The sequence below is a fragment of the Dasypus novemcinctus genome, chromosome X, assembly GCF_030445035.2.
Source record: "Dasypus novemcinctus isolate mDasNov1 chromosome X, mDasNov1.1.hap2, whole genome shotgun sequence".
NCBI lineage: Eukaryota > Metazoa > Chordata > Mammalia > Cingulata > Dasypodidae > Dasypus > Dasypus novemcinctus.
Window position 1 is genome coordinate 52096315 of NC_080704.1, and position 26843 is coordinate 52123157.

Genomic DNA, 26843 nt, shown 5'->3' on the forward strand with positions numbered 1-26843 from the left:
ACAGAGTAGGAAATATTATTTCTCCTGAGTGGTTGTTACTGATGGTCTCTGCTCCTTCCAATCTTCCTTGCCTACCCTTCCTCACACCTTTTTTCTTTCTTAACTTCTTTTTTCTTTCGTCTTTTATTTCTTCTTTCCTTGTCTGTCTTCCACTTCTTTTTTTCCCCTATGTCTTTGACTCAGGCTTGCCTGATTTTAGTTTTTTTTTTTATTGGCACATGTGGACATTGCTTAGTTCTGACCCTTTCTGTTAGAGGGTTTTCTGACCCATATAATAAGGTAAGGTTAATTAGGACTTTATGAAGTATTATATACTATTTTAGAAAAAAAAATTAATCAGTGGGAATTCATCTGGACAGGAGAGTCAAACTCTAGTGGTCATTCTATTCCAAATCCGCCATTATAACATTTTGGACAAGTCTAAGTAACGGAATGGTATTTTCACCTGTTTGCATTATTTTAGAACTGCTTTGACTTGCTAGATAAAGTAAGCCAGTAGTCTAGAGTTCTGCCACATAGTTTTCGTTTAAAGGCTTTTTATTATTATAAAATATAACACACCTAAAGAAAAGTACATAAAACATAAGTGTACACCTTAGCAGATTAAAACTTTCATGTAGCCATCACCTGGGTCAAGAAATAAAACATGGTTATCATTCCAAAAGTTTCCAAAAGCTCCTGCATACCCTTTCCCAAAACATATGTTTTAATTGGCACTATTTATTACATTGCTATAGCTCTCTTCCTTTTTGATGCCTCCCATAAATACATATGTAAGATTCCCCTCCCCCCATTTCCTGTACTATTTGAATATGGTAGCACTAGACATGACCAAAAGAATATAGGAGATGGGAAGCGGATGTGGCTCAACTGATAGAGCATCCACCTACCATATAGGAGGTCCAGGGTTTGAACCCAAGGCCTCCTGGCCCATGTGGTGAGCTGGCGCGTGTACAGTGCTGCTGTGCGCAAGGAGTGCCGTACAACATTGGCGTGTTCCCCGTGTAGGGGTGCCCCACATGCAAGGAGTGCACTCCCCAAGGAGAGCCGCCCTGCACAAAAAGCACAGCCCACCCAGGAGTGGCACCGCACAAACTGAGGCTGATGCAGCAAGATGAGCAACAAAAAGGAGACACAGATTCCCGTGCCGCCTGACGAGAATGCAAGCAGACACAGAAGAACACACAGCAAATAGACACAAGAAAGCAGACAATGTGTGGGGAGAAGGGAAGAGGAATAAATAAAATAAATTAAAAAAAAAAAAGAATATAGGAGAGGTGGAAGTTGCACCTACTCCTATAAGAAATGATTGAGAAAAGTAGAGAGTATCTCAGCAATGGGCAGATGATTATCTTAAAGTCTGAGAGAAGGAGGAAGCCACCTTTGAGAATGGTAATTGCCCCAATTCTTTGTTGTCAGTCCTTTGACTCACTTCTCCTGTCTCAAAGCAGCTTATGTACATCAGATAACAAAACAGATACATATCATATATCCCACCCATTTTAAAAGTCATCTAATAGAAGGCTTCCGGGAATAAAGTTTTAAGTACTTTCATGACCAGGTGTAAAGATTTGAAGTTAATGACAAAGGTGGCGTGCAGAAGTTGGAGTAAGGATGGTCTTTATCACAAGTGATTTGAGGACTATTGGGTATGTATATGGAAAAGATCAACACTGGCCCCTACCTTACACTGTATACAAAATAAGGTCCAGATGCATTGTAAACCTAAATATATAAAAGGCAAATATAAAGTTTTTAAAAGAAGCCTTATGTTTATGGAGCAGACTAGAGGAGGATTAATCCCTCCTTCCTTAAAAACAAAATCTTCCTATATGCCCCCATCCCCCAGAAATTCTAGAAAAGTAAAACCAGTTATTTAAACTGAGAATTTTATTGAACCACAAAATACTGTTTGAATAATTGAGAATAAATTCAACCGACCTTCCTTTTCCTTCTTTGTATTAAATTAGATTATGCACATTTAATTATATAAAAGGCCCAAGAGCACCTTTCTAGTTTTTTTTACTATTTTGCTATTCATTCATGTCATTTTTATAAAACTGGCATTTCCTTTAAAAACAGTATTGCATAAAACAGAAGTTTTACTGTACTGCCAAGCAAAAATTCATGCAAGTGTTAAAAAGTTAAGATATCTTATGTCTATATTCTTTCAGGGCAATTAAAGCATTTCAGGAGGTGCTTTATGTTGATCCCAGCTTTTGTCGAGCCAAGGAAATTCATTTACGACTTGGGCTTATGTTCAAAGTGAACACAGACTATGAGTCTAGTTTAAAGGTAGGTTGTTGGGTTTTTCAAGATACAATGTTTCATTTTTGTGTTTTATTTTCTTGTTAAATATTAGAGCATTAAGAAATGTTGGAATTTATTTCATACTTTAAAAGGAAATTTGAAGATTTAGGTGAAAAATACTATCTGCTATGAACTATAAAATAAATAAGGTTGGGTTTCAGGGTACAAAGTAGTTAAAATGCTAAGACTTACATGTAATGAATTACATCATTAAACTTTTTAAAAAATTTTAACTGGAGTCTGTCATCAGGAAAGGGTGAAGGTTTCCTCCTCAGCTTAGACATCTAAATCACTCCCTTGTAAGTGATTGGCCATTATAGAGGTTAGAAGCAGCTGCTTAATCAGGCTGTATCTGTGCCCCAATCATTGACCATTCAAATTTTAATGGGTCTTAATAGAAATCTGTCCACCTCAATCAGCTGGGCACATATCATATCAGAATTATAAAAACATGTGTTCTTTGCAAGACATTTGGACTACTGGTTTGTGAATATAAATGTTGTTGGGAAAAGATAATATATTAAGTATTTTGCCTATAATGGAAATTTGACATTTCTCATTTTTCATTGAGTTGTGCTGCCTGTGCTATCTCTTTCTCTCTCACTGGGCTTTTAATGGAAATAGTGCTTCCTTGAATGACAAAAGCATTTCTCTTTGAAAGGGTTAGAAGTTCTAGGTAAAAGCTTAAGTTTTTGTAAATTTGTGACTATATATAATGGTTGCTGTTTTCTAAATATCTCCATTGCAGATTATCTTGATTCTAAAAGCAGAGAGAGAGAGAAAAGAGAGAGAGACAGAAGGAAATAAAGAGTGGTAAAGAGTGACTTTACAGTAGGTTGTAATTTGAACTCATTAATAAGGAACTATTAAAAGTTTTTAAAAACTGTACTTTAAAAAAAAAAGTACCTAATCTAAATTTTTAAAGTAGAAAATTAATCAAATACTATTTCTACCTTTTATGAATTTATAAAAAACCACGCTAATGGTATGAAAGACAGAGATGTACAACCAGAAACACTAAAACAAGTAGATGTGAAGAATTTAGATCACACAGTGGTTAAAGGTAAGTGCAGTTGAGGAATAGGCTCTAGGATGCAAATAGTATGGAGAATAAAGGATGCCTGGAAGTTAACCGGTTTTCCTCAGGTTTAGAGCAGCATTTCACAAAGTGTGTACTATGGAATACCAGTGTATCTGAAAGGGAAAATAAGTTTGGATATGCTACCTTGCATATTTTAACCTCTTGGCCATCCATAGTGTATATTAGCTTTTGATAGTAGCATGGTAAATGTTGCTCGGGAATTATATCTGAGGGGAAGAAAGCAATCATTTATTTCCAAAATTATGGAATGTCACTATCACATATTAATACACTGATAATCTAAAATAATTTTGTGGTTGTAAATCTCTGTTTTCATGAAGGTGACAATATTTAAAATCCCCTTTACTCAGGGGAAACAATATTGATCACTCTTCCATGTCTAACTGAAAGTGTTCTTGCATACTCATGCTAAACAGAAACATTCCTATATATAACTTTAGTTGTTCAGGCATAGGTAAATGCTAATAAACTTTCAGGTTATGGTGATTTTAACAAAAGTGTCTTCGGTAAATGCAGTGTTCTTTTTCTGGACCTTTCTTCCATTTACGTAAAATGCTTGATATCATCTGATGTCTGTTTTATTTGTATGAAGGTAGAAAAGGATTTTAGGATCCTTGATACTTTCCATCCGTAGTGTGAAGGTTTCATTTGATCTTATCCTGACATTGGCTTTTTAAGCTTTCTCTGTCCAGTGTTCTTTGTCTGTTTTTGAGAGAATTGTAGGTAATAACGTCTTTAGTTAAGGGAGGAGATATTTCTGTTACTGTAAAGTGCTTAGCTTTCAGTGTGAATAAAGGATAGGAATAAGAAGGAATAATAGTCCTCTTTCTTCCTTAGGTGGCTTCCAATTTTCATAAAGTGAACTGGCTAATAATTTAGCTTCATCTAAGTAGGTGTGGAACCTCTAATGACCTTTCCGCGACATTAAGCTGTTTACTAAACTACAGTGTATTGGTATAGATACTTTGGGTTGCAACCTCAGAACTCCAACTCAAGCTGGTTAAAATAACAAAAAATATTAGCTCGTGTAGTATGAAGTCCAGCCTACAGGATTGGTTTATTCAACTGTTCTGAGATTTCATCAAGGATTTATTTTATATTCTCTTTTATGTTGGCTTATTCTAAAGACTGGTTAGTTGCTCTGTTTGATGATACAAGATGGTTTCAAGTACAGTCAAAGTGACATGCTTCCTTTTTCATGTCTCATAGAGGAAGACATTATATAGTAGTAGTACAGGTGCTTGTATATTGCTGGCATATAGTAGCTGCTCAGTGTCTCCTCATCATTATCATCACTGCATGGAGGATAAAGATCCTTGCTTCTTGCTGATCTCAAGAATGAGGAAGAGGCGGCAGACTTGGCCCAGTGGTTAGGGCGACCGTCTATCACATGGGAGGTCTGCGGTTCAAACCCCGGGTCTCCTTGACCTGTGTGGAGCTGGCCCATGCTCAGTGCTGATGCACACAAGGAGTGCTGTGCCACGCAGGGCTGTCCCCTGCGTAGGGGAGCCCCACGCGCAAGGAGTGCGCCCTGTAAGGAGAACTGCTCAGCGTGAAAGAAAGTGCAGCCTGCCCAGGAATGGCGCCGCACACACGGAGAACTGACACAACAAGATGATGCAACAAAAAGAAACACAGATTCCTGTGCCGCTGACAACAACAGAAGCGGACAAAGAAGACACAGCAAATAGACAACAGAGAGCAGACAACTGGGGGGGGGGGGGGCAGAGATAAATAAATAACTCTTAAAAAAAAAAAAAGAATGAGGAAGAACTTTCATAGAAGTCACCAGCAAACTTCACCTTGGTTTTCACTGGCATGAGTAAGCTACATGGTCATTCTTAGCTGATTCTCTATCAAAGAAGATGGGGTTAATCTTAGATTAGTTATGCCCAGTTTTTTGAGAGGAGTTCAGTTTCCCAGATACCCTCTTCCTTGCTAATGGAGGAGGGGTAAAATGGATATTTTTCTTTTGGGGATGGTGTGAACAATATGTCCATTATAGATTAAGTCTTCTCCACTTCATTTCTTTTCCCTCTGCCCAAAGAGGGACATAGCATATGTCTTTTAGATGGTAAATATTTAAATAAAACAGTTTTTTCTATAATAGATTCCTTTTTTGCACTCATATATGAAATGCATTCCAGAACCTCCTGTTTTGTTTCTATCCCTATCTCTAAGACAGATTCATTTTTTGGTACCATGTAAACAGCTTTCAGATAAAGCAAATTTGGTTTTAAAATTTGACCAAGCCATGTAACTAATTGTGTGATCTTGGGCAAGATGCCTAACTCTTGTAATATCTCTGGGTCTGTAGAATTGGAATAACTATACCTACCTTACAAGGTTGTTGTAAAACTTAAATAATATGTCTTATTTATATATTAATATATTTATATATAAGTATTTGCAAATAAATTTTTTTCAGCCCTTCTTTAGTTTTCAGCTTATCTACCATCTAAAATTCCTCCAGTTTGGGACCACTGTAGAAAATGTTTGTGAAATCCATTTTCCCATCCCAGAATTTAATCTTTATATTTTTCTCACTCTGCCCATCTTCAGAAATTTGAAGTTAATGCCCAGCTTACTTTTCAGCCATATATTATTTTTCCATTAAATTGGCTTATGTGTTTAGTGAATAGTGGAAATACCAGTTCTTAATTTGTGAGCATCCATTCCAGGATGACATTTCTACATGTTGTTGTTATTCCTCCCACCTTCAGATAATTCCCTACCACTACCCCCATGGGTTTGGGTGCATGTTTAATTCCATATAATTAATTCAGAATTTTATTCCATTACCTTTTAATGATTTTGATGATTGCTTACATTCATTGTATATTTGAAATTCACTATCATTACTGCAGTAAAAAATACACTAATTTTGCCAAACAATTTTAACAATCTTCCAGGATATGGAAATTAGAGGTATTACAGAAAACTATTTTCTTCATGTGATGCTAAATAAGATGTAAAAACACCCATATTCTTCAGTCAGTTAACGCCATTGCATCTGTTTAACTTAGTGAAGATTATGTAGAAATTCTACCTAATATTTACATGTCTATACAGTGCTTTATGGTTTCCTTCAAATGTGTAAACGTTAGTACTTTTGGGGATTTTTAAAGAGTAGAGGAACTAAAGAGGATGGGTTTTCATGGGAACCATAGGATAGTTGGGTGACACACCAAGTGGATAAAGGTCCCTTTGTATTTTGGTAGTTGAAAATAAGTGCTGATTAAAGAGTTAATGTGAAAGGAATAGGAATATGAAAAATACAGAGACACTGCAAAGGGAATGAGTTAAACTGAAAGGAGATTTGTATGTTGGTTTGGCATTTTACCAGGTGCTTAGTGTTTCTTGATGGATAAATGAAATGGAAGAGGCTAGAAAACGTTAATATTCCTACTCATAGAGCAGGCTGGAAAAATTGGAATAAAAAGCCTGTTTTATTTATCATCTCTTAGCAGATTATTTTTTTATACAAACTGACAGTGCGATTGTGTTCTCCAAATGCTTAGTTCACCATTTCCTTCAGCAGGTCTCTCCTCTACTATTACACCTGACATGAAACTTCTGATTGATACAGCAGTTCTACTTTCTTTTTATCTTACTCTTGTCCAGGAACTACTTAATTTCTAGGCGTCCGATTAGATCTTATACTATACCTTTGTAGACTCAGGAATTTTATTGTCATATTTTTTATGCCAAGATATTAAAGCAAAAGTAATAAGTCGTGGTATATACCTCCTTTTAGAAAATTCTTTAGGAATCTTTGAAATATCTCCTGTCCCTTATTTTTATTTATACAATTAAAGATACTGCCATTTTTTTATATTATAGGATTTTTAAATATTTTTTATATTATAGGATTATAAGAATTTGAATACTGGCTATTAAATTAATTTTATCCATTCCTTAAGTTTCTGACATACCTGTAAATACTTCTTTATTATAGCTTCAACCATATATTTTTGTTCAGTTGTCTCAAGATAATGAAAGTTACTATTATTTCCTCCTACTTGCTTCTGCCCTTATTTCCTTCATGATGCACAATAGCTTACCTCTTCCACTGGCATTTAAAAAACTCTACAGTCTTGAGTAATTTAGTTAAATAGTAGAGGGGGTTGGGAGAGGGAGGAAGGGCAGGCCTTACCCTCTGTGACTCACCTTTCTTAGAGTCTTGGAAAAGGTCCCACCCTCACTCGACCTCCCTCACTCCCAGTAATATTTGTTTTTTATTGTGAGATTTTGCCTAAAACATACAACCAGGAAGTGGAAGAAATTCTTCAGGAAAGGAACTACACAATATTGGCATATCATGGAAGCTGCATAGGAAACTGCAGAAGCTGCATATCCATAGGAATTGGTTAGAATATAGACATACTGAGAGAAGCCTAATCTTAAAATTTTTTGGATACATTTTATTTAGTGATTTCTTACTTGAGTCTACTCTAGTATTGGTAGCATCACCACTAAAGTTAAGGCCAGGACCAAAAATTAAGTTCAGTTTTCATTGCTAGCATATTCATCATTTAATGTCTCATTGAGGTAACCTTTATACCCATTCCTTTTGGGTAGACAGGCAAATACCAAAACATGTTAGTGTATTATTCTGGTCTAAATTTTTTAAAAATTCTTTCAGTGTTAGTTGTATACTGTGTATTCCTTCCTTAATAACAGTTGGTTTTCCTTAGAATTCATATTGTCAGATTTTGTTTGGCTTTTTATGGTTGATGAGGGTTGGGGGAGTTGGATTATGACTGGGTAAACTGCAAGCCCCACTTCATTGCCTTTTTTAAAAAATTTATTGAAGTGTATCATACATAATAAACAGTAAGTATATAGTTAATTGTGAACTTACAAAACACACACATACATGATGTCATACAGGACTCTCATAACTCACCCCACTACCAATACCTCTATTGTTTTGAAACATTTTGTCTGCTCTGTGTCTATTTGCTGTGTGTTCTTCTGTGTCTGCTTGTATTCTTGTCAGCAGCACTAGGAATTTGTGTCTCTTTTTGTTGCGTCATCTTGCTGTGTCAGCTCTCCGTCATCTTGCTGTGTCAGCTCTCCTTGTGTGCAGTGCCACCCTGGGCAGGCTGCACTTTTTTCGCGCTGGGCGGCTCTCCTTCCGGGGCACACTCCTTGTGCGTGGGACTCCCCTATGTGGGGGACACTTCTGCATGGCACAGCACTCCTTGCGCGCATCAGCACTGCGCGTGGACCAGCTCATCACATGGGTCAGGAGGCCCTGGGTTTGAACCTTGGACATCCCATGTGGTAGGCAGATGCTCTATCCATTGAGCCAAATCTGCTTCCCCCGGTGTATTCTTAATTTCATTTATTGTATCTTTCATTGCTATAAGATCAGTTTTTTTTTCTATGCATCCTTTCCAATTCTTCTTTGTGCTCATCCAGTGTCTTCTTAATATCCTTAATCTCTTGAGCTATCTCATTGAATTTATTAAGGAGATTTGTTTGAACATCTATGATTAGTTGTCTCAACTCCTTTATGTCATCTGGAGGCTTGTCTTGTTCCTTTAACTGGGCCATATCTTCCTGTCCCTTGGTATGGATTGTAATTTTTTGTTGGTGTCTTGGCATCTGGCTTACTAGATGTATTTATTCTGCATGCAGTTCTCTCTTTAGTTTAGGGTTTTCTTACCCTTTCTCCCTTGCTGATTGTGTAGTTGGAGCTGAGGATGTAGTTGGTGCTATAAGCTATGGAGGCTCAAGTTGACCAATGAAGCTTCTACCTTTCTCGTTTGTTGGGGGTAGGGATAGAGCCATAGCCATGTGTAATAATAATCCAAGTCATGCATGCCTAGAAGGTAGTTGCCCAGAGAAACTGATGAAGTTTCATGTCTCTTCCTCCCTGACTGGGGTGGGGATGGAGCAGCAGGTGTGGACAGCAGTCTATGCCATGTGGGTCCAAAATGACTGCAGTTTCCCCGGTAGACTTCAGACTGTTAAGTCTGTGCCAGCTGAATGTACCTGCAGTTACCCAGAGAGGCTGGTGCAGGTCCCTCCTGCTTCCTCCCTGCCAAAGGTGGGGCTGCAGCCTAGGCTAGGGCTGCATTCTGATCTAGATGGAAGAAGCTGGTCCCTCTGGTCACTGATTTTCAGTCAGCGCAGCTTCCCCTCATAGCGGGGGTGGAGTCAAAATGGCAGGTACTAGCCTCTTTCTGACTTAGACAGGCACAGACTTTAACTGTTCTTAGTATTATACTTTAGCCCACTAAATTTACTAATTAATCGCTGGAATTGGTGCCCAACCATTTCTTCCTCCCCCATTTTTGATAAGTGGAGCTTCCATTTCCAGCCACGGAATAGATCCCGAGACAGCTTGTGTCTTCATTGGAGGATGGGCACCAGCCTCCGCAGTGTGGAGTACTTTAGTCCTGAATATTCTCTGCAGATGGGCTTTCTCCTTCTTCCATACTTTTAAAGATGTTGCAGGATGCTCTTCTGGTCTCCTGTCACCCCCAATCATGGTCTTTAGGTAGCTCTGTGTGATTACTAATTGCTGTGTATGATGATCTGACTCTAGAACTCTTTACTCTGACACTCTCTTGCTGGTTGTCCCCATTGTCTTTTATTTAAACCGTTTCCTTTCAGTCACTGACAGTGGAACTCTGTTTCACCTAAGGGTAACATCACTGATCCTTTTGACAGATGATGGTCTTTGCTGTTTGTTTTTTTCCCCTCCGTTTTTCCTTATTTATGGGCAGAAATCTTTACCTTGCTCTTTCCTTTTTCCACTACTCATCAACTTGTACTTTGCTTTTTTTTCATCTCTCCTAGATATTGTTCTTTGGTGTGAAGCAATTTCTTAATTGGCTTACCTGGGCACTTAATAATGCTGTCCCTACTTTACTCTGCCTGCCCAATTTTGCTTTGTTTTTTTTTTTGTTTGATATTTATTTCTGTCCTGAGTTCCATTACATACTTAAAAGTCTAAAGGGGTAGAAACAGCTTCAGTACTTCAGGACCTCCAAAATACACATTTGAAAAGTACTTGGCTACTCAAATACATGCAGTAAACACTCTCTAATACTTCGTAATAGGGTGATTCCAGGTTCCCCATGTCATTGTTTTCCATCCTCAAATATATTTTCATTACAGATGTCATTTCTAATTGAAAAACAATTATTGGTATTTACCCGTAACAACTTAAATATGTGGTTGTAAATATTTGGTCTTCAGATACAGCTTTATGAAAATTAAATATATCTAACATCACATGTTTTTTAAAAAAGGTTTATATTCCAGAATAACATTTTACAGTGCAAAATGTTACAGTATTCCTTTTATAAGGTTAATATCATATTCACCTTTTATTGTATTAGTTGTGTATCAGTCTTATTCTGATATTAACATAAATTGTTCAATAGATTGAAAGAAATTGGAAATTAAGGTGGCTCGCATTTTGTTTATTTGTGCACACTGATTAGATCCATACCGGGATGAGTTTTTGTTGTTGTTTCAATTTCCAGTCAGTTGCACACCTATACTTTTGTAAAGTACAATAGAAATTAGGAGTTGGGAGACTAGGTAGGACACAATTACAGAAGAAAAGATGAGCAAGAGCAATAGAATAGATGAGTTTCTGATGGGAGGGAGGGATGTATGGATGGATGAGTGGAAGATAACACATGCTAGAGATCTTAAGGAGATAATATTAACTGTGTCAGCATAGGAAGAGATTTCCCATTTTTTGCTCTAGATCACTTTATTAACTAAAGTAGGGCATAAAGAAAGTAGCAGCAGGTTTTGGGATTGGGAGGTCAAAATGTTCTGAATATGGAGATGGGTCATTTAATGGTGGAGGGGCAGTTTATTGAGTTGGAGGTCAGATGTTGGTGTAGACAGATATATTGGAGCTGAAAATTAGGGCTAGAAATAAGGTTTTGAATATCTTCAATATGCAGTATGTTTTGACTTCCTTCTTTGATTAAAGAAAATTTTGGAAGAGACCAGACTGGTAAACTTCAAAGATAAAGCCATTTTTGATTGGAGTTTACCAGGATCCATTAGCCATTAAAAAGTCATTGGTGTGCAGTAGAGTCTGTCCTAGAAACAGATGTAATAACCTTGTATTACAAAGAGAATAAGAAGAACTGAGTTTGAGGGGTTTGAGAGAACCTCAGACCACCTGGGTCAGGATTGTGACCCACAATCTTTGAGAACTTACCAGTTTCATTTCTATATCTTATTTCCAGAGTCCACATCCCTAAAGTAGGTATTATCACATCCTAAGAAATCTCCCCATTCTTATCTCTTTATCATAGAGTATTAGTTTAAGGAATGAAATTTGTTGGTTTTAAATTAAACTTTCAGAAATGCAGCAATCTGTAACAATGAGAAAATAATTTGTGTTTGGTTTGCAAGAGTACCTGGCATATCTTCCCTTCCCTTGCTTAAACTGTCCATTAAAACTCCCTTTTATAAAGCCTCTGTAAAAATAACTTAAGCTGTTACCTTAACCTGAAGTAAAACTATTTTTTTTCCCTTATCTATATATATATTTTTGGATTCCATCATGAAATTGTCTTTTCTGTTTATTCCCAAAGCAGGTTTGTTTTTTGCTTTTTTTAAAATTTCTATTAGAACATTAATTTCAGTGAGCCTTGTATCCAGTTCTCTTGATGCGTAGCCATAGCTGAGTACAGACATAGAGTAAAAGCTGGTAAAAACTTTTCAATTAAGGTAGCACACACACATACCTTGTTTACATAATCTGAAACAAGGGTATCTAGGAGCAAATGCAGAATTTAAAAACTTCAAAACAGTTACATTTAACCCTAACTGTACATTGGAATACTTTGTGGGCCTTCTAGCTGGTCACAGGGTGTTTATCCTCCAGCCCACTAAATCAGAATTTCCAAGATTGGGTCTGAATTCCAAACATTGTTCCAAATTAATGATTTATAAAAACATAATTTGTTAGTTATGGAAAGTTATCTTTTTGCTTCTTTGCAGGCTTGGGAATACAGTTAAAAATAAAAAAAATCATGAGATAATCAGACTATACAGCTAGAAATAAAACAATTTTTAAAGGAAAATAACAGTTTAGAAACTTGAGCTAATTACATGATTATAGACTTAAATTCCCCCCTCCAAGTAGAAATCAGGTTTCATAGGCTGTATAAGGCAAAAAAAACTGTAAAATTATTTTAAAAATATTTAACAAGTCAAGGTTTTTAAAACAAAATGTAACTTTAGTGACATAGATCCCAACAGAAATTGTAATGAATCAAACCCTGTGTTAGATTGGACCAGGAATGCTCTAGAAAAAAATTACTTCTTTCTTGGAAATTAATTTTCTGTGGACTGTTTTCTGCCTGGAGGTTTGTATATAGTCTTTGTACTACAGAGGTCTCTCCTGCATAATAACTATTTCAACATAGCAGTAGCCAGTTTCAGTACTACAATACTTTGGTGAGGTAGAAATGTTTCATAGCTGCTTCAGTTGGTTGCAGTGATAGGAGTTGACTATTTTACCATAGTATTTTTGTGTTTCGAAGGTGATTGTCATAACTGATAAGTCATTTCTGTTGATTAATGTGTTAATAGGTGTAACTATTTTGCATTTGGTTTTGATACTGTAAATGAAGCCCTGAGGTCGTGTCATCCCCACCCCATTCGCTCATTTCCCTTTACTGTGCTCAAAGATGATGTATCGTTTTTCTTCACATGGGGTGGTTTTCTTTGGCTCTTCTGTTTATTATAAATAATAATTATTCTGTAAGTTCTTTCATTCTCATCTGCATGTTTTTTTAATGTGTACTCTTTTGCTGAGTAATTTTTCCCTCTCTGCTGTTTGAAAATGTTTGACATTTCATGGTGTTGTGGGCTTGAAATAGTGAATCCATAACTTCATGGCTGCTTTTAAGATTCTTTAATAATTATATAAAACATTATCGAGAACTGCCTCAACCAGGATTCATTGCAGGATCTTGAGTACTGATAGATTATGTATAGACTGGGTGATTAGAATTACGTTTCCTTGCTCTTCTTTGTGGGGTTTTGCAATAATAGTAAAACTAAAATATTGTCATTTTGAAGGCTCTTTCCTTTCAGATGAGTTTGTATCCTTTGATGGCTCAGTTAGGAAAGGTCTGTCTTCTCGAATCATATCTAAATATTAAGCTATACTTGCAGGATAGATTGGACTTAGAAATGTAAACCAGTCTGAAGTGTGGGGCTGTACTTTTTGTCTGAAAGAAAACAATTAATTATAAATCATGCTTTGAGTTCATATTGCTCACATTTAAAAATAGTTGTCTTTTGCTATGGTAGCACACTAGAAGGATGTTTGAAAAGCTACAATCTGCTTAGTAGGCCAAAGAAAAATAAAAACAGTTCTTGAAATGTTCAAATGGATTTTAAAAAGTCAGTCAACCATGGTAAATAATTTTTTACTTTTGTTTTATTGACATCATATCTGTAGTGCCTTAGGGCATTATAGGCTCTCAATAAATATTTGTTGGATGGATTAAACATTTAAGGGCCGTAGTCATTTTGTTAGTAGTCTACCCACTCAGAATATGATGTTACAAGCCTCATATTTTAAGAATAATGCAGAGATAGGTTTGCCTAATCATGCCTTGTGTATAACAAACATTCATACATGAATATACTAGTGGCTGTGTTCATACTAAATGGTGCTCTTTCTAATCTTTCTTTAGTTTAAACATTGCATAGCCAACATTAGTTTATTCTTGTTAATTGAGGGTTCAAGTTGACCAAATTCAGTTTTGTTGATTCTTTGTTGAAATAGAGTACCAAAAAGTTGCAGATTATTTTACTGGATAAAGTATTTTTTTAGGCTTACATATGGAAATGTGTTATTATGAACATTAGTTATCAGTTTGCCCAGCAGTTATAAAAACTTAATTCTTTAGATGTTTGAATTGTGGATAGGAATGAGCTTATTGTGGTCCATTTTTTTAAAAAAATGACTTGTGCTCAGTTGATTGGTTTTTTGTTTGTTTGTTTTTTATTTATTTTTATTTATTTCTCTCCCCTTCCCCACCCCCAGTTGTCTGTTCTCTGTATCTATTTGCTGCGTGTTTTTTCTTTGTCCGCTTCTTTTGTTGTCAGCGGCACAGGAATCTGTATTTCTTTTTGTTGCGTCATCTTGCTGTGTCAGCCCTCTGTGTGTGTGGCGCCATTCCTGGGCAGGCTGTGCTTTCTTTCGTGCTGGACGGCTCTCCTTATGGGGAACACTCCTTGCGCATGGGGCTCCCCTGCGTGGTACCGCACTCCTTGCGCGCATCAGCACAGCATTGCGTGTGGGCCAGCTCCACACAGGTCAAGGAGGCCCATATGGTAGATGGACGCCCTAACCACTGGGCCAAATCCACTTCCCAGTTGATTGTTTTTAATGCAGAAAATTCATGGAGGTTCAGAAACCCGAATATATGGGAATTTTTTAAAAAATTTAATATTTATGGGAATATTTTTTTAAAAGAGTACAAAGAAATTTACTTTTTTAACTTAAAGATTTTATACCAATTCTAGTAATTATTGTTTATCTTCTATTAATTAGTTTATGTACCAGGTTTCATGTTGATAAACTAGATGTCAGATGTTATCCAGTGTTCTCTGATGATAATTTGAGTCCTTAAAAATTAATGTAATATATAGTGATTTCAGTGGTAGATGAAAATTGTGGTTAATATTATAAATATATAAGAATGCTCTTTTACAAAGTGCTAAGAATAATGGTGATATATGGGAAAACTATAACTAATGTAATTTATGGGCAATAGTTAACAGTAATATTGTAATATTTTGTAGCAATGGCAAGAAATTTTTTTTTCTGCAATACTAAGGGGCAGCAATGGAGTATAAGGGAGTATGGGAGTTTTCCTTTTGGAGCAATGAAAATGTTCTAAAATTAACTGAGGTGGTGACAGCACAACTCTGTGTTGAAAATGAGAGCCACTGCGTATGCACTTTGAATGGACTGTACAAGGCATGGGACTGTATAACACGGGGAATCCAGGGGTAGAAGATGGACTTTGGTTAACAGGACAAATATGAGAACGTTTTCTCCTGAACAATAATAAATATTAATATGTAATACTAATACAGGGTGTTAATAATTGGGCGAGTTGGGGGAAAATACACCAAATGTAAGAAGACATGGACTATAGTTAGTAATATTTTGACTATGCTCTTTCATAGTTTGTAACAAGTGTTTCACACAACTCAAGGTGTTGGTGGTGGGATGATGTATGGGAGCCCTGTGATGATATGCATGCTTGTTTTGTAAATTCACTGATTTCCACTATATATTTATTGTTTATGTATGTTCATGTATGAATGATACACTTCAATATTTTTTATTTAAAAATTAATTTTTATGTTAACATTCATTTTCTGTGTAGATTTATATTATATGATTATCAGTGGATGCTGTAAGATATATTAGTGGTTTAATATTGCATGAGGAATTCTACATATTATATGATTTCTCCTACTTTCTCAAAGGACAGTTATATTTCATAGACTAACTTGAACACAGGCTCTTTGATGTATTCTCTGTAGTGTTTTCGTTTTGAAGGGTAGTATCTAAATACAGTGATTATTGAAGAATCAGTAAAGGCAGATAGGTTTGACTCTTTATGATAATTCTTACAGTAATTTTTTGGTTTCTAAGGTTCAAGTCTCATTTTGAGATAAGTGGTAGTATTCTAACATTAATACCACATTAGACCTCTATTTTCAGCTTTTTAATTAATGAATTGAAGCATGTGTTTTATTTAAATTATCCTGAAACTTCATACTTACTTTGACTTGAGAACTGAAAAATCTGAAGCTTTTTTCGTAAGAATAAAAATACTCTTAGGATGACTTAATAAAGTTAATTCTCCTAAATTTCCCATTCTCAACTGCCTGAAGAAATAACCCAACAGCCTGTCAATTTTCTGCATAAATGTTGAAAGTAATTCTATTTGGTTGGCCAGTACATTTTATTCGCACAGCATAGTTTCATTATTATATGTTAGACTTTAAATACCTGAAAAATATTTTAAGATGCATTTATATGACTCTGAATTTAGTACATTAATTTTCTTACTCTCCTTTTGCAGCATTTTCAGTTAGCTTTGGTTGACTGTAATCCCTGCACTTTGTCCAATGCTGAAAGTAAGTATCGATATATATCATACTTTTCTATGTTATTCAGATCACTTCATGGCTAATAATAATAAACCCTGTGGAATGTTTTTCTTCTAGAGTTATTGAATTTAACTTTATATTGGTTGCCATGGCTACTTGTACAAATGGAATGTGTGAGGCCAGTTATTCTGAACAACCTGTGTTGAAAATAGATATGCAACTGAAGTGGGTTATTGAATTAAAATTATCTGCATTAATGAACAAGATTGATTATTTGCAGATTAATTATATTGTAGATGACTTGGGGAGATTAAAAACAGTTTGCCAGTCTTTTAGGAAAAATGAATATATGAATATATAAAGATTCTTGATGTGGCAGTTCACTGATTCCTGATATGATATTAAAATTATAATTATGAAGACATACTTTGATGTTTTATTACATAGTTTTACATATCATATACAAAGTTTGAGGTGACATTTTTCAAGTAATTTAAAAAGAATGTTTTCATGACACATGTTCTCTGATATAGAGGTTTTCTTCAGATAAGTATTTTCTGCTTCTGTGTTGGTTTCTTTCCCAGGTAAATCAGATTGATTATAATGTGTTTATCAATAACTATGTGATGGTGTATTTATTTAGTGTACTTTAAAGTATCCAATGAAAAGTTTAAAGAAAACTCAAGTGGATTCAAGCTGGATTACTAAAGAAAATTTCAAATAATATATTCTAGATTTTAGAAAGTTAGTACTTTGCTAAAAATTAGCTTTTTTTTTTTTAAGCAGTATAGAAAAGGTATTAACGTGATATGTGGTCCCATTGTTTAAAAATAATACATACCTGCCTAAGAAAATGATTGAATCAGTAAAACTGTAGAATTTTTGAGTATTTCTTGATAAGTAACATGGATTAAATCATCATCTAAACTAGACCAATTATCTCATACCTCTGCTAAAGGCAAATTCCTGGGAAAACAAAAGGTTTTTATTTATGAAACTGCCAGGATTTAGTACTTACCAGTGTATTTGCAGAATAAATGGTGGGGAGCTATCAGATGCAGCAGTGTATTAGTTTCTAAGATCAGGTTAGATTTGAAAAACAATTTAACTCACTTATTAATTTATAAAGTGTTAATTTGTGCTTTTTCTTTAATTATATATTCAAGTTATATAAGCCACTTAGAGTATAGTATAGATCCTTGAAATTCCTTTATAATTAATTTGTGTGAATAAGAAAACAACTGATTTTCATTTAATTCATTACTCATGGCATTAAAGCTAACTTTGATAACTATTTGTCAGTTTGAATAATTTCTCAGAGATGTTTCATAAATGTCAAGCTAAATATTTCAGTAAATCCTTGTTATTTTTATATTCTGTTAAATCTCAGTTATAGATCATTACTGATGAGAGGAAAATGTCTACATATGTAGAATGAGTGCCACAGGGCAGAAAAGAACACTTTTCATGATGAATTTGAAGAGGACAATTTGAACTGTACATCTGTAAATCTACTGTGCCTCCCTTTCTGTTGATTATTGAGAAAAAATAGGTAGAGTGACCTCAAGACCGTGTTTTGTCCAGGACTGAGGACTTTCCTGGGAACATTTCAGTCAGTGGTAAAATGTTGGCCATTCTAATGGGGAGGGCACATGCTTTATTTAGAGATTTTAGACTATTATATAGTTCCATTGATTGTAGAAAATCTACATGATTACTTGATAATCATTATAATGGTTAATGTCTCACTAGGTACTAACAAATGTAGATTACATAATTTGAGACAGGTATTATCGCTCTAAACATTAGGCTTTTTATTTTCCTTGTAAAACTTACTTCTCTTTGGATTTTTTTATATCACAAATTTGTTTATGCCACAGGCCTTGACTTTTCTTTGGAATCCTTTCATATTACTCTGTGATACTGTAAAGGTCAGAACTGTAGCTATAGAAATAAAGTGGGATTTTAAAAAAATGCCTGTATGAGCTATTTCAGTTTTATGGCACAAATCAATCATATAATTTTTAAAAATTAGTAAATCTACTTCTTCTGAAGCAATTTAAGAGGATTTAATTACAGTTCATGGTTTGAAAAGAAGAATCATGGTGATGTGAGACCTTTATTTTGTTTGCCTCTTGAGATAAAATTGTTTCTTCTAGTATTCTAAAAAAATGTAAATTCTAAATAAAGTTTAATTTCAGTAACTTTTACAGCAATATATGTTAAAATATCTATCTGTAATTGAAACTTGCCAAGTTGAGGTTTTTCTTAGTTGAACGATTATGCGCCACTTAAAGAGGATTTTTAACAATTTCAATGTATGGTGCTTTTTACATTCCAAAAGATGTGGCTGGCTTTAGTAACTCATGGAATAGCTAGGCCCATGTCATAAGACATCTAGGTGTAAGACTAGGATATTATCAGGATGCCAGCTAGTTTCTCATCTTTTCTTCTTTGTCACCTTTATTAGAGAAGTAAAATTTGGGGAAATGGCATAGATTTTTCCATCTCTTCCCAGTTCTCTTAACCTGTAATTCAGTGTACATCCAACAATGTAGTGAGGTGAGGTTTGGAATGGAACTGTCAAAGAGAGCTGTGTTGGGAATGGAGAAACGGGTAGAAAAAAAATCCCTCAATCTATGTAGATGAAGGAGATGTTTATATATATATATATATATATATATATATATATATGATTTTTATTATTGTTATTTATATTATTCTATTTACTTTGATTTTCATCTAATGTTATTTTTATTCTGCCTCATATCTGATTTGATGAGTTGCAATACTTAACTACTTATGGAAAGATATAGTACTTTTAATCCAGAAATTTGTTTGACAGTGAAGTCCAGTGTGTATTTTTGTTTTGCTTTTATGACAAAGAATTTCTAGTTATTTAGTTCAGCAGTTCCCCCATCAGGAAACAGGCTTAAGAATTCCTCACAGAACTGAATAAAAAAGCTGCTCTGCAAGCCTTGCTGCCCTAGTCTCACTGAATCATAATCTCTTAAAAGCTGGTTCATGAGTTTTTATTTTTAAAAGCTTCCCTGGTGAATCTTAAAATTATAGGGATCCGTGAGTTCATGACACACACCCCAATGAGAATTGATGGTGGCCTATAGACCTTCTCTTTAAAAATCCACATAAACATTTTGAAAGCTGCTTAGACTCCTTGAAATCTGACCATGAAACTCAAGTAGATAAAACATAAAAAAAAAATTTGTCATTGAGGAATGAAAATCATATTAAATAGCTACAATTTTGTTTGTTTGCTTTAACTTTTTATTTTCAAATACTTTCAGATTTATGGGACACTTATAAAAAAAAATAATATAGACTCCATTGAGAGAACTTCAGCATACTCCTATTCTTCCCTACCCCCAGATACCCAGATCTATCAATATTAACATTTTGCCACATTTGCCTTCATTCCATGTATCTATCTGCCTATCAATCCATTTCCCAAACACTTGAGTGTAGGGTGTATACATGATGCTCCTAAAACACTTAAAACTGCCATGCACGTTTCCCAAGAACAGGGTTATTTGCTTATATAACCAAGTTAAGTGCAGTTATCAAGCTTGAGAGATATAAAGCTTTCAGTCTATATTCCAGTTTTTCATGTCCCAATAATGTCTTTTTGAGCCTTTTCTCCTGCCTTATTAGATCCTGTTGCTCCTTTTTTAAAAAATTTTTTATAAATTGTGGAAACATATATATAACATAAACTTTCCCATCTCAACCACTCCCAAACATGTCATTCAGTGAGATTAATCACATTCCCAAAGTTGCAGTACACTTTCCATTACTAAGTACACTTGCCCATTTTCCTCAAACAGGAACTGTACACCCATTATACATTTAACTCCTGTCCCATGCAATCTATACCTGTACTCTACTTTCTGTCTCTATGAGCTTGAATATTCTTATATATTTTCAGTGACCTAAATCTTTAACAGTCTTCTTTGCTTTGATACCAACTTAACTTCAATAGTATAACAGACTATGTAGAGTCCAGTTATGATTCTTAATTCATTGTTGCTTATGTTGATTCAGCTTTATTGAATCATTCCTCTCTTGATGCAGTTTTGAACAATGACGGTCAAGAACTTAATGAGAAATGCAACAGCTCATTTCTTCTAAGTGTTATTACCAGTGTGGTACCCATCACTTACTTATAAATATTGTTTATATGAAAAATGTTATAAAAAATTTAGAAAATTTTTTTTACTTAATATGTTTTTATTAACTGGCTTTATATTATTTTACTTGGAGCTATGTTTTAAAGTATTGTCTGTTGCAGTGTATACATTGTATATAAAAGATTTATTTCCTTAATGTTTCTACTTCAAACATTGTAAGAAACACACTCATTTTCTCTAGATTTTAAATGTTAATTTCATGATTACATTGGCAAATTTTATTTGATAATCTATAGTGAGTAAAAGTTTTTTATGCCTATGTTCTTTAGTATGTTTATATATTCTATTTTATTAAAATGAGTAAAAATATTTTCCTCTTACTTAAATCTATATAGTGTAGACTATACTTATGGTTTGCATTTTGTATTATTCTTAATTTATCCCAAATTCTTCTGTATTGTGATTATTATTTTTTGTCAACCTTTGCAGTTCAATTTCACATTGCCCACTTATATGAAACGCAGGTAAGTGTTCTAACTTAATCTACATGAAAACAAAGTGAAATTAAGCATGTACAGACAATTTAAAGTGGTTCTTGGCATTACCTCTTAGGTATGTTTTATATTTATGCTCACTAAATGCAGTCAAGATTTTGATTGGTAAAAGAATTATTGCAGGACAACTAAAGGGATTTGAGATTCATATTGTGTGTGTGTGTGTGTGTGTTTAAACTCTGGATATTTGTCTCTGTGCTTTAATTCTTTAAACACAGAGTATTTACTGTGTACAAAGAAGTATCATGTAATATTATATGCCTCTAAGATAAAGTGTCCATATTTAAGATTTTTCTTATCTTCTCAAAATGTTTCATTGGGGGAACCTTTTCAAATCCGAGTCACCATGGGGATCTCTAAAAAGTTAGATAATACTGAATCAGACTTGATACACACTGAGGTTTGGATGATACCCCATTAATTCAGTAATTTATCTACCTTGAGAAGATGCATTTGAGAATTTCCTGTCTGTCCTGGATCATAGTCTTTATCTGCCAATGCTAATCCCAGCCTCCTGCCCACATCCAAACTCTGCAAAGGCCCCAGGATGAAAGCAGTTTAAGAAGACAGCTTCCTCCCCACAGGTCTTCCCTCCCTGGAATTTTAGCTCCTTTTGTTCTCTTTACCTCAGGAGCTTTCTGCTTCCTTCAAAAGGATTTCTGAATTTGATCCAGCTTTTCTAGCTCTTATTAAAGACACTGATCTGTCACTAGCTGAAGCAGAAGTTTTCTTAACTATTTTTGATGAGTTTTTTTCATTTAAAATTTTTTATTGAAGTATATCATTAATACATGAACATGCATAAGCAATAAGTATATAGTAAAAGTTGTGAACTTATAAACATGCATATTATCATATTGGGCTCCCATACATCACCCTAACACCAACACCTTGCACTGTTGTGAAACATTTGTTACAAACTATGAAAGAGCATAGTCAAAATATTACTAACTACAGCCCATATCTTCTTACATTTGGTGTATTTTCTCCCAGCCCACCTGATTATTAACACCCTACATTAGTATTACATACTTGTTATTGTTCATGATAGAATATTCTCATATTCTGTTAACCACAGTCCATTTACTACCACTGGATTCCTTGTGTTATATAGTCCTGTGCTTTGTACAGTCCATTCAAAGTGTGTACTCAGTGGTGCTCATTTTCATCACAGACTTGTGTTGTCAGCACCTTAGTCAAGTTTTAGAACATTTTCATTACTCCAAAAGAAAAAAATCCCATACTTACTTATAACCCCTTACTGTTGTCCCTTAGAATTGATGTAATTTCTTCTTTGCTATTGCTGTAAAATATTACAGTTAACTATGTCTATAAGTTACACTAGTTGTAGTCTTCCCATGTTTCACCTATTCTTCACAGTTTGTAAAAGAACATTCTTATATTTATATGATTAACCACAATCTTCATCCACCACCGAAATCACTGTGTTGTAGTCCCTAAATTATCCTCTAGCTTCCTTTCAATTGACATTCATGTCATTAGACTACTCCTTTCACCCACAATCACATTTATTAATCAGCAGTGTTAGTTATACATACTATGATGTGTTACTAAAAATTCTACAAACATTAAGCATCAGCTTCCATTCTCAACCCATATTCTATCTCCTGGTAACCTATACTCCAGAGTTTCCTCCATTGAGTTTGCTTATTGTATTTAGTTGATAATAGTGAGACCATACAAACTTTATCCTTTTGTGGGTGGTTTATTTCACTCAACATAATGCCCTCAAGGTTCATCCATGTTGTCATAGGCATCCTGATTTCATTTTTTATTAACAGGATTGCTGGTTCATATGGCAGTTCTATATTCAGCTTCTTGAGGTACAGCCAAACTGTCTTCCACAGAGACTACACCATTCTACATTCTCACCAACAGTGAATGAGTGTTACAGTTTCTCCACATCCTCTCCAACACTTGTGATTTTCTGGTGTTTTTTTGTTTTTTTTTTTTTTTTTTTTATTTTTGTTTTTAAATAATGGCTATTTATAAGGTGAAATGATAATTCATTGTAGTTTTGATTTTCATTTCCCTGATACCTAGTGAGATTGAACATTTTATCATATATTTTTTGGCCATTTGTATTTCCTCTTTGGAAAAATGTCTATTCAAGTCTTTTACCCATTTTTTAATTGGATTGCTTGTCTTTTTATTGTTGAGTTATATCTCTTTATATAACATGGAAATATATATTTACAAATATTTTCTCCCACTAAATAGGCTGCCTTTTTATTTTCTTGACAAAATCTTTTGAAGGACAAGTGTTTAATTTTGAGGATGTCCCATTTATCAATTATTTAAAAATTATTTTACTGAGATGTATTCACATACCATACAGTCCATCCAAAGTGTACAATCTGTGGCTTTTAGTAAAATCACAGTATTGTGCATTCATCACCACAAAAACATTTTAGAACCATTTCATTATTCCAAAAAGAAAAACTCATTGTTCATGCTTTGCATGTAAGGTTTAAGAAACGGCCATCTCTCACAAGATCTTGACGATGTTTCCCTGTATTTTCTTTGGTTGTAGTTTTTATATTTAGGTCCTTGATTCATTGTGACTTAATTTTTGTATAAGGTATGAGATAGGGGTCCTCTTTCTCTCTTTCGGATATGGACATCCAGTTCTCCTACTACCACTTTTTGAATAGACTCCTCTGGCCCAGCCGGTTAAGCTTGAGGGCCTTGTCATTTGAACATAGATAATGAGGCCTCTTACCCTTCCAAATAAATTTGATAATTGCCTTTTCCATTTCTGTAAAAAAGGCCGCTGGAATTTTTTTTTCTTCATTTTCTTTTAAATGTTACATTAAAAAAATATGAGGTCCCCATACACTCCCCACCCCAACCATGCCACCCCTTCCACATCAACAAACTCTTCCATCATTGTGGCACATCCACTGCACCCGGCGAACACATTCTGGAGAACTGCTACAGCACATGGACAGTGGTGCACACTGTAGTCCACACTCTCCCCCAGTCCACCCAGTGGGCCACAACAGGACACACAACGTCCAGCATCTGTCCCTGCAGCACCACCCAGGACAACTCCAAATCCTGAAAACGCCCCCACACCATATCTCCCCTTCCGTCTCCCGACCATCAGCAGCCACCGTGGCCACCCTCTCCACATCACTACTACAGTTTCTTCCCTTACTAATCACAGTAGTTCCCCAGCAGGACACCAGTAAGTCCACTCTAATCCATACTCTATTCCTCCATCTTGTGGACCTGGGATGGCTATGTCCAGTCCCCCTCTACATCAAGAGGGGATTAGATTCCACATGGATGATGGATGCAATTCTCCTGCTTGCAGCTGTAGGTACTCTTGGCTCCCTGGTGTGGTGGTTGACCCTCTTCACCTCCCTGTCAACTGGCCAGGGGGCAAGGCCAAGAAACCAGAGGGTAGGAACTGCAAGACTGCTGAGGCCCAGGGCCTGGCCATCACATGGACAGTTCAGAGATTCAGGTCTCCTGAGTATACACTGACCCAAACGCCAACCACAGGTCCAGTAAAAGTAGGCTGTTGGAATTTTTGATGGGATTGCATTGAATCTGTAAATCAGTTTAGATAGAATTCACATCTTAATGATAGTCTTCCAATCGTGAACATGGAATGTCCTTCCATTTATTTAGGTCTTCTTTGGTATCTTTTTGCAATACATTGTAGTTTTCTGCATACAAGTGCTTTATGTCCTTGGTTAAGTTTATTCTTAAACATTTGATTCTTTTAGTTGCTTACTATAAATGGAATTTTTTTTCCTGGCTTCCTCCTCAGATTGCTCATTACTAGTGTATAGAAATGCTACTGAGTTTTGCATATTAATCTTGTATCCTCCCACTTTGCCGACCTCATCTATTAGTTATCAATGTGTTGTGGATTTTTCAGGAATTTCTGGTGTAGGACAGTATCAATGAATAGAAGAAGTTTTATATCTTCCTTTATTATTTGGGTGCCTGTTATTTCTTTATATTGCCTAATTGCTCTAGCTAGAACTTCTAGCACAGTATTGAATAACAGTGCTGACAGTGGGCATACATATCTTATTCCTGATCTCAGTGGGAAAGCATTCTTTCTTTCACTGTTGAGTACAGTGTTAGCTGTACATTGTTTATATATGCATTTTACCATATTGAGAAAGCTTTCTTCTGTTCCTGTCCTTTGCAGTATTATCAGGAAAGGATGCTATAGTTAGTCAAACACCTCTTCTGCCTCATTCGAGATGATCATGTGATTTTTCTTCTAATATTTATTTTTTAAACAAATCAGTTTTATTGATACATATTAATAAAGCATATAATTCATCCAAAGCGTACCATCAATGGTATTTGGTATAATCATATTGTTGTGAATTCACCACTTCTATCATTAGAGCAGGGGAAACAGAGATTGAGAGGTAAAGAATTTTCTTGTTTGGCTCTTTTGTTTATTATGATGGGAATAATGAAAATGCTCTTCTATTTATTAATGTGGTATATTATACTAATTTATTTTCTTGTGTTGAACCAACCTCGCATACCTGGGATAAAACCCACTTAATGGTGTTTTATAATTCTTTTAATGTGCCTTGGGATTGGGTTAGCAAGTTTTTGTTTGTTTGTTTTTGAGGATTTTTGCATTCATATGCATTAGAGAATCTGGTCTGTAATTTCTTTTTTTCATAGTATCTTTATCTGGCTTTGGTATTAGGGTAATGTTGTCTTCATACAATGAGTTTGGTAGCATTCTCTCCTGTTAATTTTTTTGGAAGATCTTGAGCAAGATTGGTATTCGATATCTTTGAATGATTGGAACAATTCACCTGTGAAGTCATCTGGGCCTTTTCACTTTTGGGAGGTTTTTAAAGACTGTTTCAATCTCTTTACTTGTAATTGGTTTGTTGAGGTCTTCTGTTTCTTCTAGGCTCAGTGTAGCTTGTTCATATGTTTTGAGGAATTTGTCCATTTTGTCTTTGTTTTCTGGTTGGCATACAGTTGTTCATAGTATCCTTTTACCTCTTATCTCTGGCTTTAGTGCTGATGTCCCCCCTCTCAGTCTGAGTTTATTTATTTGCATTTTCTCTTTTTTTCCTTTGTTGGTCAAGCTAAGCGTTTGTCAATTTTGTTGATCTTCTTGAAGAACCAACTTTTGATTTTGCTAATTCTCTCTGTTGTCCTTTTATTATCAGTTTCATTCATTTGTGCTTTGATCTTTATTATTTATTTCCTTTGGCTTGGTTTGAGATTAGTTTGCTGTTCTTTTTTAGTTCCTTTAGATGTCCTGTTAGAGCTTTAATTTTAACATTTCTTTTTTAATGTAAGCATTGAAGGCTATGATTTTCCCTGTCAGCCCTGCCTTTGCTCTATCCCATAGGTTTTTGTTTTGTTTTAACAAGTCAGTTTTATTGATCCGTATTAATAAAGCATAATTCCATCCAGAGTGTATAATCAGTGGTATTCAATATAATCACAGTTGTGCACTCATCACTTCAGTCATTTTTAGAGCATTTTCATTTTTCCAATAAAAATAATGTAAGCATTGAGGGCTGTATATTTCCCACTCAGTACTGTCTTTGCGTTGTCCCATAG

At 35.0% G+C, this 26843-nt stretch overlaps 1 protein-coding gene across 11 annotated transcripts in view; it reads left to right on the top strand.

Moving 5' to 3' along the window:
- The window catches only part of KDM6A (lysine demethylase 6A), a 274310-nt gene that overhangs the window by 164262 nt on the left and 83205 nt on the right, over positions 1–26843 (top strand). For all 11 annotated transcript variants that reach the window (XR_011647989.1, XR_011647990.1, XR_011647991.1 and 8 more), the window contains exons 6-8: positions 2175–2295; positions 16525–16579; positions 21187–21221. Coding sequence is in view for 8 of the 11 variants with exons in the window: in XM_058290960.1 (XP_058146943.1) it covers positions 2175–2295; positions 16525–16579; positions 21187–21221 (211 nt within the window). In the remaining 3 variants the exon portion in view is untranslated. The remainder of the gene's footprint in view (positions 1–2174; positions 2296–16524; positions 16580–21186; positions 21222–26843) is intronic.